Genomic DNA, 16,161 nt, shown 5'->3' with positions numbered 1-16,161 from the left:
GGGGGGGGGGGGGGGTGAAAGTTGGAGCTTTGTGGTTATAACCCCTTTCTACCTAGCCTTCCACTAGGTTGGCATAAAGTTGTATTGTACTTTAAAATGCAATATCATATGAGTTTGTCTCATATTAAGAAATTCCATTCATTGTCTTTAAGTAGCTCCCCGAGGTATTAAAGGTATATAGGTTATTTGCTTTTTGTGTTAGTTGAGTTTTTTTTGTGTGGGGGCGGGGGTGGTATTGCTTGTGTTTGCTTTGTTTTGTTTTGTTTTTGAGGCAGGGTTTTATTATGTAGCCCTGGCTAGCCTGGAACTAGCAATTGGTTGTTTTTGTTGTTGTTGTTTAAATTTTTTCTTTATTGTTGTATGGAATCGGTGAGAGGTCATACATGCTATGGTGATGTAGAGGTCAGGACAACTTTCAGAAGTCAGCTCTCTCCTACCATGGGTTATGGGGATGAAACTTAGGTCATCAGGCTTATTCAGCAAGTGCTCTTACCCATTGAGCTATCTCAATGGGCCCATTTGTTGTTTTGAAACATGGTCTCACTATGCTGCCCAGGCTATCCTGAAGTGCATGATCCTCTTGCTTCTGCATCCCGAGTGCTGGGAAATCACTGCTTCACAGTGTAAATAGAGTTTTAGATTACAAGATCTACCCTGAGAAACACTTCACTTCATGAAGTGGGGTATTAAGATATGGATCACAGCCAAGTATAGTGACATGTGCCTTTATTCCCAGAACTCGGGAGGCAGAGACAAGCAGATCTCTATGAGACTGAGGCAGGCCTGGTCTACATAGTGAGTTCCAGATCTCAACCCCTCCCACCCCCCCCACCCCCAAATACCTAAAATCTGGATCATATGTGTGAACTTAAATTTTTTTTTATTATATTTATTTATTTTGTGTATGTGGGTGAGTGTGTGCCATGGTGAGTTTGTGTAGGTCAGAGGTCAGCTTGTAGGACTCTGTTCTGTCCTTCCACAATGTGTGTCCCAGGGAAAGAACTTGGGTCTTCAGGCTTGATTGCAAGCACTTTTACCCACTTAGCCATCTCACTGACCCTGAACTTAAAAATTTTTAGTAGCTTCCTAATGAACATAAAACCTCGCCATCCCTGAACCAATCATTTTAAAGCTAACTCTTTCACGTAAAATAAAGCTTTTTTTTTTTTTAATTACAGTGACACCTCACACTCAGTGCCGCTTGAAATTACTGAAGTTAGAAAGAATTAAAGACTACCTTCTCATGGAGGAAGAATTCATTAGAAATCAGGAACAGATGAAACCATTAGAAGAAAAACAAGAGGTGAGTGAAGAAGTTACTATAATTTTCTTTACAAAATGGCTTCTATGAATCTAGAACTGTCAGCAAATAAATGAGGTTTGAAGCCCAGCGTGGTGGTGCATGCCTTTAATCCCAGCACTTGAGGGGCAGAGGTAAGCCAATCTCTGTGAGTTCAAGGCCAGCTGGGGCTACAGGGATAAAAAAAAAAAAAAAAAAAAAAAAAAAAAAAAAAAAAAGAGATAACGGGTAACTGACTACACAGCTTCTTACAGGCTAACTTTAAAAGCATTAGTTGCTTTCTGCCAGGGAGATGGCTTAGCAGTAGATGCTCCATGCAGGCCTGACATCCTGAGTTACCCATGTGAAAAGGTAAGAAGCTGAATGAGGTGGTGTACATCTACATCCCAGTTCCACTATGGCAAGATGGGAGGCAGAGACAGGAACCACCTGAATACTCTCAGGTAGACAGGAGTACGCAGCATAGCAGGTTGTCCTCTGGCCTCCACAGGAGTACACCTACTCTGAGATACACACACAAAATAAATGAAGAATAAATAGACAATGAAGGTCTAGCATGCTTTTCTTTCTTGGTATATTATTTAGGAGGAAAGATCAAAAGTGGATGATCTCAGGGGAACGCCAATGTCAGTAGGAACCTTGGAAGAGATCATTGATGATAACCACGCCATTGTGTCCACATCTGTGGGCTCAGAACACTATGTCAGCATCCTTTCATTTGTGGACAAGGATTTGCTGGAACCTGGCTGTTCAGTCCTGCTCAACCATAAGGTGAGTTGCTGATCTTTAAGGAAGCCCTTACGAGTATTTTCCTCTTAGATTTGACCACTTGTCCTGGAAATAGAACACCAAAGTATTCATGGGACTGTGGAGAAAGATACTGTAATTGGCCCTGTATTGTTATAAACAGATTGAGGAAACCTCGTGGTCTTGTGTTAAAGCTTAGTGTTCCTTTTTAGGTGCATGCTGTGATAGGGGTGCTGATGGATGACACAGATCCCCTGGTCACAGTGATGAAGGTGGAAAAGGCCCCCCAGGAGACCTATGCAGACATTGGAGGACTGGATAACCAAATCCAGGAAATTAAGGTGTGGCTGGGAACCAGCATTGGATTTTTAGATTTTGGATTTCTTACAGCTTTCCCATTCAGAGTTCTTTGGGATTGTTTTTGCATGTTTGTTTTTCTTTACTGATCAGTTCCAGTTGTGTATTGTTATGTGTTTATTACTGAGGTAGGTACTAGAAATCATTGTAAATTACGTGGTAGTCCTATAGCATCTTAATACTTTTTTTGTATGAAAACATGGCATGTTTCACAAGTTGTGCTGACTTGTGCTGTTTTGTATGGAGATGCCTTTGTACTTGCACGTGCCCACACAGTGGTGGGCCTAGAACACAGGCCCCATGCCTGCAGTGGTCCTTGGGGTTAGGGGGATGGCTATGGACCAGCTCTCTGCTTGCTCTTTCACTCATTCAAAGGTATCACTGATCTCCACTGTTGACCTCTCAGACAAATGGTAACTAGGGTCATTGTGGAATATCCTTAGATGGGAACGGCCATTGGGAAATCTTTTCTGGTCCTATCTGTAGTTTGGTTAAAAAGGATGAATTTTAACTTTCTTTAGTCACTTTTGTTCCCATAATAGCTTAAATGTTGCTCGGGACTGACTTCTAATGGTAAATAAAAGGATAATTGGGCATGGTTTAGAAAGGGGAGACTGCTAGGAATGCAGATGAGACACATGTCCACTTTAGCGTACCCCTGCTGCTAGTGGAAGTCAAGTGCATTTTCTCAGAAGAGTGAAGTTTTTCAGTTATTTTTGTGAAAAACAAGCTATGTTCATGATGTCAAATAATGCTAATGACCTCAGAAAGACTTTGATTTTTACTGAGTGTTTCTTCTCTTCAGGAATCTGTGGAACTTCCTCTTACCCATCCTGAATATTACGAAGAGATGGGGATAAAGCCCCCGAAGGGGGTCATTCTTTATGGTCCACCAGGCACAGGTATGCTGTGTTTGACACTGTAGGCACTCAGCTCTTATCTCATGCAGCAGCATTGGCCAGTTATAATTAGTAAGCTATCTGGTGATGACACCACAATTCTTTAACTTAAATCAGGTACTCAGAAGCTTGGGGGTATAAGAAACTGCTAAGCACACACAGATTCCTGGGTTCAGTCCAGCAAAGTAGCCCCCCACAAACATACACCCCACAAAACAAGCATACACAAAAAACAGGTTCTCAACCTTGGTTGTTCATGTGTGTTGAAATTGCCGTGGGAGTTCTGAAAAATGCTCATGCTGGGCCCAGCCACAGAGACCTGCATATATTCATCTAGAACATGGCCAAGCCTCAGAATCATGGTGGAAAGTAGTTTTCAAAGCTGAAAGGTGTTCAGTTCAGGTTCATTTACTGGCCTATTGGTACTAAATAAATATTTGTTGGATAAATAATTATAAAAATGTATAGACATTTAATTCATTACACAATTAGTTGCCCTAAGTTGTAGAGACCAATCTTAGCAGTTTATTGCCCTGTAATTAAAACAAGTGATCAAGACTATTAAACTTGTGTTGCTGACTGACTAGTGTTGAGGGCTACCCAGGGACTGGGAAGCACCTTTCCCCTGAAGCCAGGAACTAGGAAAAACCACTCTACAGCAGCCCTTCCTCTTCCAGCTCAGGAAATTAACAATCCAAAGAGACTGGCATGAGCCAGGACTATGGTAGCTCTGGGCATTGAACTGGTAACAGGATTGGATGTAGAACACTGATCTGACCCACGGGCATGGGTCTCCTGTGGGATATGGACACTGCAAGGCTGGGGTGTGGTGCTGGGTGGGCAGGCCTTTCAGAGGAACAGGAGGCTTGTTCAGTGATCTCTGTGGCCCCTGAAGTAACCCAAGCTCTTCTTGGCTGCTTTTGGACCATAAGACCCCATCTACTTAAAAGGTCCTATTCTGCCTTTTCACCATCATGATTGATGTTCTGAGGCGTCATCTAGCCTCCCAAGCCTTTTCACCTTCCACTCTTCCTAGGACTAAAAGGACTTCATTGTCACATGTTGCCACAAAACTTGGCTCTGTCTTTCCCATTCTGGTCTTCTTTGTCACTCCCCAGCTGGCCTGAGGAGACCAGTTCTGTCTCAGCCTCCTCTTAGTCCTGAGCCAACACCCAGCCCTTCTCACTCACCATCAAAGGGGCCCAAGTCTTTTTCTAAAATTACTTAAGGTGAGTGTTCTTTGATGGTGCTTATTTTACCTGAAAGAAAAATACCAGGGACTTGAGCAGCAGTGGAAACAGAGTTTGAGATCTGAGATCTGTGAAAGCTGCCACCTCCCCTTGGGAAGGGCACACCATAGACTGAGAATTCTTCTGAGCTTCCACAGCTCTTTTCTGTGGGTGCTGTCATCAGTTGGTCTTGGTTCCAGTGTTCTGGCCACCCCACAGGCCCATCCAGCAACTACTGTGCTAGTAGTGGGGCCCTGTGGCCTGTGCTTGGGGCTGTGTTGTATATCTCTTGAGGGTCAGGTCTAAGATTGCCAGACAATGTTTTTTTTAATCATTGATGGTTCCATGGGAGTTTATTTTGTTTTCTAGGCCTGGGCTGGATGGGTGTTCTAGTTTGCTTTTCTGTTACTATTAGAAACAATATGACCAAAAGCAACTTGGGAAGAGAGGGTTTTATTTCATCTTACAGGTTACAGTCCATCACTGAGGGAAGCTAAGGCAGAAAGTTGAAGCAGAAATCATGGGTGAACCCTGCTTACTCACATGCTCTGCTCCCTTTCTTTTTTTTCCTTTTTCTTTTTTTTTTTTTAATATTATTTTTATGTGTATGTGTGTATTGCCTGCATGTAGGTTAAGTGCACCCATGTCGTGCAGTGCCCGAGGACAGAAGAGGCTGTCAGATCCCCTGGAACTGGAGTTACGGACAGTTGTTAGCTGCCATGTGGGTGCTTGGATTCAAACCCGGGTCTTCTGCAAGAACAGCCAGTGTTTTTAACCGCTGAACCATCTCTCCAGCCCCTCAGCTACCTTTCTCATATAGCCCAGGCCCACCTGCCCAGAGATGGCACTGCCCACACTGCCCTCTTGTGTCAGTTAGCAACTAAGAAAATGAACCACAGACATGGCCACAGGCCAACCTGATCTGGGAAATTGTTTAGTTAGGTTTCCTCTTCCCAGGTGACTCTAGATTTGTGTGAGATTGACATCTGAACCTACCTGTGACATTGGGTCAAGTTAATTATTCATTTGTTCATTTATTTATTTTGACGTAGGGTCTCATGTAGCCCAGGCTGGCTTGTAGCTGAAGATGACATTGACCTTCTAATGCTTCTGCTTCCATCTCCCAAAAAATGGGATTATAGGCATATGCTACCATTCCTAGCTAGATCAGGTTAATTTTATGTGCAGTTTGAGATGGGCCCAAGAAAGGCTCCATTTGAGAAAAAGCAGGTATCTTTTTTAAAAATTTTTTATTGCTACTATAGAACAGTTCTGTAGATAATTATAGTAATTCTTTTGTAGATACTTTGGGCTTAAGCAGGTAGGGCGAGATGGCTCAGCGGGTGAAGGCACTTGCTGCTCAAGCCTGGCAACCTCAGTTTTTCCTCGGAACCCATGTAAAGGTGGAAGAACAGAAGTGACTCCACAGAGTTGTCCTCTGACCTCCACAAGTACTCCATGGTACACGCGTGTGTATGTGTATACACACACACAAATAGTAAAATCTTTTAAGCAAGTAGAAGGTATTTTCTGACATGATGGCTATAGGAAAAGAGTTCAAAGTCATCAAAATAGTTGTTAGACTAAAAGGACAGAATAGGAACACACCTGGTGGTAGTGTGTTCTCACTGTTGGTGTCTGTCCTTCTAAGGTGGGAGTGTTTCTAAAAATAGTACTTGACTTCTGGTTTTTTTCCTTTGTCTATTTAAAATAGGTAAAACCTTGTTGGCCAAAGCAGTAGCAAACCAAACTTCAGCTACTTTCTTGAGAGTGGTTGGCTCAGAGCTTATTCAGAAGTACCTAGGTGACGGGCCCAAACTTGTCCGAGAATTGTTTCGCGTTGCTGAAGAACATGCACCCTCCATCGTGTTTATTGATGAAATTGATGCCATTGGAACCAAAAGGTAGATTTGCCCTTAACTGTTTTGTGTTAGTCAGAAGCAAAGCCACAGAGCTCTTATGTGAGAATGAACAGTCTTGGGCTCTGTTCTCCTAGGGGACTCAACACCTACCCAGGAGCTGGGAATATTTGGAATTGGGCAATCATGAATAACCACATGATAGCACTCATGCTGAGCTAGTAACATCTGGACTTGGGGTCTCGGCTGTGATCCTGGCAGTCTCTACCCTCCAGAAGTTAATAGGTTGAGGCCATCAGACACCAGACAAAAAAATCTTAAGCTTTAGGCACAGAAGCTGCTGTAAAGATGTGTGATCTCTAACTTGTTGAGAAGTATCTTAGTCTTTTGTGCTGCTGCAAGCAGAATACCAGAGCTGGGTAATTTAGAAGGATAGAAGTTTGTTTCCCTCAGTTCTAGAGGCCATGAAGTTCCAGATCAGGATTATTGGCATCAATGTCTGGGGGTGGAGGGGAGTGCTCCTTTGTGCTTCTAGGAAGGTGCCTTTTGCTCAGTCCTTCAGCACAGGCTAATAGGCCCTCATAACATAACAACAGGGCAAAATGGGCCTAAGCCGTTTTATAAGGCATTCTTCACTTTCCAGCAGGTGCTCCCTCTTAATACTACCACCATAGGGATTGTTACATGTAAAGTTTTGGAGACACTTGCAGACCAAAGCATGAGGTACAAGTATTTTTTTGCTAAAGTAATAAAGGATTGAATGGCCTTTGGGTTGAGAAAAGAATATGGAAGAGTTCTATGCCAAGTTTTTGCTGAAAATCTGTTTACAGAACTATTGGGTCTTCATTTCTTCTTTTCCCAAAGATATGATTCAAACTCTGGAGGTGAGAGAGAAATTCAGCGAACAATGTTAGAACTGTTGAACCAGTTGGATGGATTTGACTCAAGAGGTGATGTGAAAGTTATTATGGCAACAAACCGAATAGAAACTTTGGATCCAGCACTTATCCGACCAGGTTAGGTTTACTTTTGTTCATCATGGAATATTAATGAGTTTGGGTATATTTGTTTGTTTTTTAAAATATTTTCTTTATTTTTATTTTATGTGTATGAGTGTATTACCTGCATGTAGGTAAGCGCACCCGTGTTGTGCAATGCCCGCGGAGGACAGAAGAGGCTGTCAGATCCCCTGGAACTGGAGTTACAGTTGTTAGCTGCCATGTGGGTGCTGGGTTTCAAACCTGGGTCTTAAGCAAGAACAACCAGTGTTCTTAACCACTGAGCCATCTCTCCAGCCCCATTTGTATCTTAAGTGTGCTTTGGGGAATATTATAAAGTGATGTACATAATGGCAAATGGTATTGTGAAACAACAAAAATGCGCCTCCTTGATTGGAGGGATACCTATCTGCTCAGTGAGTAAAGTGCTTGCTTTGCAAGCATGAGGACCCAAGTTCAAGTCCCAGAACACCCATAAATAAAGCTGGGTGTGATGGTGAACAGTTGTAATCCCAGTACTGGGAACATAGAGGCTGGCAGATCCCTGGGTCTTGCTGACCAGCCAGTCTAGCCTACTAGAGTTCCAGTCTAGTCAGAGACGCTAGTCTTAAAAAAAAACAAGGTGGTGGGCTGGAGAGATGGCTCAGAGGCTAAGAGCACTAGCTGCTCTCACAGAGGACCTGGGTTCCATTCCCAGCAGCCACATTGCAGCCAACAATTGTTCACAGCTCCAGTTCCAGGGGATCTGATACCCTCTTCTGGCCTCCATGAGCATTGCATACATATGATATGCTTACACACATGAAGGCAAAATACTTATACATATAAAATAAAAACAAAACAAAGTGATGGGCTCCTGAGGAATGACAGCTGACATTCTGACCTCAGCATGCACATGTACACACACACGAACATGTCTCCTTGAGGTCCTAGTTTAAGAGTGATACAGTGTGCAGATTGGCCTTTTGAATCCAGTTTTATACCATTATCTTTTTCCTTCTCATACTCAGCAGTCCTTTCTAAGTCTCAAAAATTCATTTCTTTACTCTGAAGAAATAACTCATAGGCTAATTTGGATTTATTCTTTATATGCAAGTAGCAATGGAAGCAGTAATTTTCTATCTTTTGTAATGTTTCTAAGAAGACAGAGGATTTAAGTGGGGAGATTCAGATGTAGGTATTTACAAAGTATAGAAATGAATGTTCACTTTTTAGGGTTTGGATGCCATTCCTCCAGAACTCCATCTGGCTAAAGCCAAGCCTGTGGGAGTGGGCTGAGGCGGGCAGAGCCTGGGTCTAGATGACAGTAACTGAAATCTTTGTATCTACAGGCCGCATTGACAGGAAGATTGAGTTCCCCCTGCCTGATGAAAAGACTAAGAAGCGGATCTTTCAAATTCACACAAGCAGGATGACTCTGGCCGATGATGTTACCTTGGACGACTTGATCATGGCAAAGGATGACCTCTCTGGAGCTGATATCAAGGTGAGTAACTGGTTGAATGGACTTGTCTCTGGAAAATTGACCCCCAATTAGGAAACACTGCAAACTTGGGATGGCAGTTGAGCTAGGTGGGTGGATGCCTAGGTTTTATTGTCATAAGCACTGTTGGTTTCACATTACATCCAATGGTAGATTTGCTTTTTAATTCATTAAATGCATTACTCTGTGAAGTAAATGACCACAGATCCATTTAGCCACAGGACGGGTCCCAACACTAAAGTTAGTTGCCTCCTCTGCAGGGTCTGGGTGACTTGTTCAGGGGTGTCATATTTAGCCATTCAGTTCTTGGTCAGAGAAAAGTGTCTGCTGGGAGATATACCTCAGAGCTGCAGAGAGAGCCACAGCATTCTTGTTGCCTCATGTTGGTGTTGATGGACTGTTCTTACTTGTACCTCTTGGCTGTATCACAAATGTGTGCAAGTTAAGATGTTTTCTCCTGGCTGCCCAGTCTTTATAGCAGGCCTGACAGCAACGTATATGGGTAGAGGCTCCTTTCCTTTTAAGGAGCTGGGTCTTCCTCAGCACAGGTGCCTTGGTTGTTTAGTAGGAGCGGCACACAGCGATTTCCAGGCCGGCACCTGCACTGATCCTCCGTGTCATTGGCATCAGTTCTAGTTCCTTCTTTTTTTCTTTTTTTTGAGATGGTCTCCCTGTAGCCCCAGCTGGCCTGGAACTCAACAGAGATCTGTGTGCCTCTGCCTCTGCATAGGATTAAAGGCATGTGCCACCACCCAGGCTTAATTTTTCTTTTTATATTGAAATTACTTTTTAATTGGACACTTTTTTTTGAGACAGAGTCTCACTATGTAAACCAGGCTGGCCTCAAACTTTTAAAGAGTTTGTCTTGCCTCTGCCCCCCCAAGGGCTGGGGTTAAAAAGTGTGTGCCACCACACCAGGCATAATACTCCCTTTAATGAAAGTGAAGCTTTCTGAACTTGCTGAACCTGCCAAGCCACACAGCTTGGTAGAATCCTGGATTCCTGGACCAGTCCACTTCCTGAAGTCTTTCCAGTTGATGCTATTTCAGATTGTTTCAGAAATTAAGATGCATAGAACATTTAATCTATTCCCAAATGAGCAATGTGTGTTTAGTCTATCTTACACTTTATTTCAAAATCTCTCTCTCTGAATTGCTTAAGATAAAAATAGATATTTCTGTTTCTGAACATAATGCTCTTTCTTCTAGGCGATCTGTACAGAAGCTGGCTTGATGGCCTTGCGAGAGCGCAGAATGAAAGTAACAAATGAAGACTTCAAAAAGTCTAAAGAGAATGTTCTTTATAAAAAACAGGAAGGCACCCCTGAGGGGCTCTATCTCTAGTGACCCATAGTTGCCTTCAGAAAAGTGATTGCGGGTTCTCCTCCACCTGAGAGGGTAGGAGGAAGATGAGAAGTTACCCTGAGGAATCCATTTTCCAGTTGATTTTTACTAGCAGAGACTCTGTCTTATGTGAGGTGCAAGGTACAGGTCGGCAGTCTCTATCTGTTGGTCATTGTGTGTGCTGCTCTCTGCTTCCCAATAAAGTAAACACTTTGACAACTGGTCTGTGGCTGCATACCTGCACCTCCCTGCAGCAAATGGAGAATCCTGCCCTAGGGGAGCTTCTAGGCAATCACAAGGGGCCTGACTCATGGTGTCCAAAGCTGGTGCCTGGTAGTGAGGGAGAGGGGTACATGTAGCTAGAGACAGTGGTCTTTATTGTTTGAATAAAGGCCGAGCTAATGTGGCTGTTGGTTTCAGAGGAGACTGTTTGCTCTGTGAACCCTACAAGGGCTCCACACTAGGAAAGACACATTGCTGTTCCCAAGAGACAGGATCCCCAAAAGAACCATGCCTGCTTTTGTTCTGCGTTCAAACCCTCGGCTCATTTATATTTCTTTCACTTTTCTTTCTCAACAAATGGTTCTTTAAAGCTATTAGGAGGTGAGTGAAGATCACTGTGCACGTGGCAGGGCCTTACTGGAGGAAGCCTATTTGTTTTCTGTTACCATCATAGCGCTTAATTAGCTTAAAACTACAAATATTTCAGTACCATTGGTCAACTCAGAGCCCACCTCAGGAAGCTAAAATCACATCCTGTCTAGAAGCTCAAAAAGAAAACCAATTTCCTTGAGGTTGGGGTTGGCAGAATTCAGCTACTTGGAGTGTAGGACCAAGGTCAGCACTTCCTTGCTGGTTGTCAGCCAAAGGCCTTTCCCAGTTTGTAGAGGCCACGCTTATTTCTGGACTCCAGTCCCTCCATTGTCAAAGTCAGAGCTTCTGCCCTCCCATGTCTGGCGCGCGCTCTCGCTCTCGCTCGCTCTCTCTCTCTCTCTCTCTCTCTCTCTCTCTCCTCTCTCTGTCCCCCTCCCTCCCTCTCCTTTCTCTGTCTCTCTTTCTCTTGCCTTGTGACTACTTCGTGGGCCCTTCTAGATAATTCAGGATAACCTTGTTTTGCTTGGGTTTGTGACAGGGGCTCCATTTGTAGCCCAGGCTAACCCTGAACTTGCTATATAGGCCAGGCTGACATTAAATTCTCAGTGCTGTTGAGGGAAACCTAGCTGCATCCTGGCTTCTGACTCCACACCCCTAGTGGCGTCTATAAGGTATCTGGCCTGATGCTGACCCCAAAGAGGGTAAGGAGGAGGGAAGGGATGAAGGTCCTTCAGGGGCAGCCAGGACCTGGGAGAGGCCAGTTCCAGCCACTGCTTACAGTTGAGCTTTCAGAGGTCAAGTGTACTTCATAGTAGGATCCAGCTTGGACTAGAGAGGGCAGCAACTGGGATAGGCCAGCCAACAACCTTCAGTGTCCTGAGACTCCACCCTAGGAAGCTGTTGCTTATGTTACCTTTTTCTACACCATGTCATTAGATTGTGGCCAAAATTACTTTCATTCCGTAACTGGCTTTTTGGAAATATGACAGACAAGTCCAGCAATTCTACAGATGCCAAGTGTGGTGGCACACACCTATAATCTCAGAACCAGAGGCAGGAGGATGAGGAATTCAAGGCCAGCCTGAGCTACAGGAGTCTTTTCAAAATGAAAAACAAAAGCCAGAAAGAAGCTATCCGTTCTCAGCAGGCGTCAAGGTAAGATAGTTCCTCCTAGCCAAGGTAAGAGAGGAACTGCGTGTATTCATCTTACGACTTTATAATGAGGTCTCAAGGTTAAGGATCCTGCCCTGGGTCCAGTGTCAGAGACCCACTAAGACCAAGGACACCACCGAGGGCTACAAGCTGAGTGAGAGACAGGGCCATTGCTGGCTGCATGGAGGTTGAGCAGAGGAAACAAGCTGCACACATTTCAAACAAAAATGTTTATCACTAGCATGATTATTCATCTGTACACATGTACATATAGTCACATATATGATATGTAAAACAATGCATCTAAAACCTGTGCCAGATAGGTGGGGCTCACCACCCAGACACAAATAATGGAAAATGATCTCATGAGCCGTGGCTCCCCCTGATCCTGCTCTGCTCCTCAGACTGGTGCAGCCCCACCACACACTAGTCCTCCAGCAGGAGCTCCAGCTCCTCCAGGGGCAGGCGCACCCGGAGCTCCTTCTCAGTCATCAGATCCAGGATCTCCTGCAGCTCATCCGGGAAGTACTCCATGGCATCCATGTACAGCACCTAGCAGCAGAGTAAGACCAACACTTCTGGTAAGAGTAGAAGAGCCCCAAGAAAACAGCAGGCCCAGCGAGCTCTCCATCACTGTCTTCTCAGACAGCTCAGCAATGTCCAGGAATAACCAAGCCCACAGAAACAGCAAAAGGCAGTAAATATGAAAGGAGGCCCTTTCCCTCTATGTGGCCATGTATTAGAAGTCACCCTATTTGGTTTCAAATAACTGGATGTGGGTGGGACACAGATCCTGACCCTCCTGGCACCTGGGCTGAACTGTAGGGGGACGCTGGAAAAGCAGACCACCCTATGAAGCACCAGCTCCAGTGTGGGAAAAGAACCACAAGGCTTGGCTACAGGAATGGTGTCACTAGGAAAAGGCCTTGGAATATGGTACTGCCACCCCTAAAGCCAAACACCCTTCATGTTACTGGCTGGACAGGGCCTGGCAGGAAGGCCCTTGGTAATCTGAAGATACTGTGATAATTTAAAATTTACTTTTGGGGGCTGGAGAGACGGCTAAGTGGTTAAGAGCACTGGCTGCTCTTGGAGAGGACCCAGGTTCAGTTCCCAGCACCCACATGACAGCTAACAGCTATCCAAAACCCCAGGGGATCTGATGCCCTCTTCTGACCTCCACAGGCATTGAATGACACAGGTGCAGGCAATATACTCACACATAAAAAAAATTTTTTTTAATTTTTTTAAACTTACCTTTGCCCAAGGGCAGTTCTGAAGTGCCTTGTAAAATACACCTTTGCTTCTTTCTTTGTTTCCTAAGGAAACCTGAGGTAAGGGGAAGACATACTAAATGATCAACTGAAGCTAAGACTACACCAACATGTCTCTAAGATCTATACCTGGATCTCAGCTACTGGGGGCTGGTACCATCACGGCAGCCAGTGGACCCAGGTGCCAGAGAATGCTGTCAGGCCACAGCTGTGCCAGGTCATTTGACACTGTTAGCTTTTGAAGCCCTCCTTTAATGAGAGCCACCATGACTTGCTGTTAGTAACAGTGCTTAGAACAAGATGTATCCATGAGATGAGACTGATAACCTTGTACAAACAAAATATTTGCCATTTTGTGAAAATTACCTTCTAGAGAACCAAGTAATCAGGACACTTCGGATGCTAGTTATTTCATTCTGTGAAAGACAGCTTTACGAGGCAGCAATGGTGGTACCTTCATCAACGCTGGAGGCTGAGGTGGAACAATCACAAATTCTAGGCCAGCCTGGGGCTATACAGTGAGCTTCTGTCTCAAATAAGCCAATGAATATGTATGTAAAAGCAACCTGTGCTGGAGATAAGGCTCAGTGGTTAAGAGCTCTGACTTAACCAGATCCCAGCACCCACATGGCAGCTAATAATCACCCATAGCTCCAGTTTCAGGGAATCCAACACCCTCTTCCAGCCTCCATGGGCATCGCACACACAGGTGCACTTACATACATATAGGCAGAACACTTACATAAAACACAGCTTTGCCTATGACTTAATAAAATTGAGTCTAGAGGTTTCTCAACAGAAGAGGTTTGGACTGCCCTCACAGCTAGGAGGTAGCTGCCCTCTGCCTGGCACACATAGCTGTGAGGGCAGTCCACACCTCTTCTGTTGGGAATGTCCTAGTGGACATCAGCTCTGCCCAGCAAAACAGCCAGTATCCATAGATGGGTGAGAAAAGGTTGACCTCCCAGAAACTCAATTTTGGCATCTAGAGGTCTAATTAGCTGTTCGAGACTCCACCAAGGATGGCCTTCAGACCTCTATTTTTCAAGTTTCACTCCAAGTCACAGGGACTAGCTTGAGCCATAACCAGCATCAGTGAGAATCCCATTGGGCAAGGTTCAATCTCCCTAGTCTGTCCAAGAGCCTGGCGTATGGCTTGAGAATCCACACAACAAGTGTCTGCACTCTCCACTTGGAGAAGCTGACCAGCATTTAATAATCACTTGCTTTGAGAAACTGCCAGACAGGAGATACCTTCCTTTGAGGTATTGGCCAGGGTGGCCCAAGAGACTCCCAGACAGTAACTCAGCATAGAAATGGGAAATGAACAGCAGACCCCAATCTTATCTAAAGGAATGTTGACAACTGGCTGCTGCTAGATGAGGAAGAGCTGATCTTCCTAAAACAAGGAACTCTAGACTGACTAGATTCAGCGGATGGACTAGTACTGGGTAATGGCTGGGGGCACTCATAACACAGTGAACAGTAACAGGGATGACAGTATATGGGCTCCAGTGGGGGGGTGGGGGTGAGACTGTGGGAGGGTGCCATTTGGGATGGGCATAGAGATGAATGAGATTGGGATGTTCTGTTTGAAATACACACACAATCAATTAAAAAACCACTTGCTTTGGCATCTTTGTGCCTTCCCAGCTATGTGTCACCTCCCTATGGGGGAAGCAATGTCTCTAAGAAAAGGAAAGGATGAAGCCTTCAGGCTTTTGCAAAATATGATTCTTTTCTTATCCCATTACAAACACATCTGAGCAACTGTTAACTTGTACCATTTTTTTAAGCAATTTGCAAAAACAAAAAATGACAAAACTGACTCCACATTTCCTGTGTGACTTCTTGAGGTGAGGCAGACTCACGAGGGGTTCATTCCTTCCTGTGAGGAGGGCAGCTGAAAAAGTCTTTCTCCTCCCACCAGCCCTTTGTTATGGAAAGCCTTTCAAAATGCCCATCTGTTAGCAGCCAACAGATGGGACTAGAAGCTACAATGGGCAGTAAGAGAAAACCTAGGAAGTAATGACCTATCACCACTCCCAGAAAGGGCTGACTGGCTAATCTACTTAAATGTTCTTCACAGTGTAGGTCCATTACCAAAGAATCTGCAACTTTCACCTAAACACCACTGCTAGTCTGGCTGGACTCATGATAATGTACACACTAAACAGGAATGCCTCCTCTCAAACCAAGAATCTAACTGCTGCTTGTCTGGTTCCTTTTCTCTCCATTTGTAGGCAACACTGTTTTAATATCCTCCATCATTCTTGCAAGGAAAAATGTAAATGGGCAATCACACTTGCAAAAGAGCAGTTCTGCACACTGTCCATAGAGGGCCTGGATACAAAAACAGCAAAACAAGCCACCCTCCCGCCAGACCTGGCCTTCCACAGCCCCCCACAGCTCTATCCTTCTTTCCGTCCCCTGGTATTCACTGCCTATGCCTTCCATTTGAGTCCTAATTTGTTTTTATCACTGTGTTTAATTTAAAAAGTTCGAGGAGTCCACTCAGATGCCTCAGGAACTCTAGGCAAAATCACTCCTCTAATTAATCCTTAGTTTCAACACTACCGTATCAAAAAGATACAAATCCCTTAAGGGCCCAGATCTTCTTTCCAAGTCAGTAGCAGATTTTTTTGCAAACAACCCACACAAACCTGGCTCACTGCAGAGTCTCAGTAAAATTACTGTAAATCTGTACCTTATACTGTATCTGAAAAACCTGGGAAGCCAGGCATGGTGGCACATGCCTTTAATCCCAGTACTCAAGGGGCAGTGGCAGGTGGATCTCTGTGAGTTGAAGGCCAGCCTGGTCTACATAGTTCCAGGCTAGCTGGGGCTACAGGAGACTGTCTCAAAAATACAAAAAAAATTTAAAAAAAAAAAAAAAAAACTGGGAAACAAAACTGGCAAAAACAAC

The 16,161-nt window shown here is 44.4% G+C and overlaps 2 protein-coding genes across 4 annotated transcripts in view; one reads left to right on the top strand and one right to left on the bottom strand.

Moving 5' to 3' along the window:
• Psmc1 (proteasome 26S subunit, ATPase 1) overlaps window positions 1–10,438 on the top strand; it is an 11,393-nt gene extending 955 nt beyond the window's left edge. Inside the window, exons 3-10 of the mRNA XM_008821749.3 lie at window positions 1,179–1,303; window positions 1,886–2,071; window positions 2,260–2,388; window positions 3,210–3,306; window positions 6,247–6,436; window positions 7,256–7,407; window positions 8,721–8,875; window positions 10,081–10,438. Of these exons, the coding sequence (XP_008819971.2) occupies window positions 1,244–1,303; window positions 1,886–2,071; window positions 2,260–2,388; window positions 3,210–3,306; window positions 6,247–6,436; window positions 7,256–7,407; window positions 8,721–8,875; window positions 10,081–10,215 (1,104 nt within the window). The 5' untranslated portion in view covers window positions 1,179–1,243 and the 3' untranslated portion in view covers window positions 10,216–10,438. The remainder of the gene's footprint in view (window positions 1–1,178; window positions 1,304–1,885; window positions 2,072–2,259; window positions 2,389–3,209; window positions 3,307–6,246; window positions 6,437–7,255; window positions 7,408–8,720; window positions 8,876–10,080) is intronic.
• Window positions 10,439–12,176: 1,738 nt separating this feature from the next.
• Window positions 12,177–16,161, bottom strand: part of Nrde2 (NRDE-2, necessary for RNA interference, domain containing) — a 47,857-nt gene continuing 43,872 nt past the window's right edge. For all 3 annotated transcript variants that reach the window (XM_017795242.2, XM_008821748.3, XM_029557985.1), the window contains exons 13-14: window positions 13,219–13,290; window positions 12,177–12,513 (exon numbers count right to left, since the gene is read on the bottom strand). In XM_017795242.2, coding sequence (XP_017650731.1) covers window positions 12,388–12,513; window positions 13,219–13,290 — 198 coding nt within the window. In that variant the 3' untranslated portion in view covers window positions 12,177–12,387. The remainder of the gene's footprint in view (window positions 12,514–13,218; window positions 13,291–16,161) is intronic.

Source organism: Nannospalax galili, unplaced genomic scaffold, assembly GCF_000622305.1.
Source record: "Nannospalax galili isolate Female #2095 unplaced genomic scaffold, S.galili_v1.0 scaffold107, whole genome shotgun sequence".
NCBI lineage: Eukaryota > Metazoa > Chordata > Mammalia > Rodentia > Spalacidae > Nannospalax > Nannospalax galili.
Note: the sequence above shows the minus strand (reverse complement) of the source record. Positions and strands in the feature narration are given on the sequence as shown.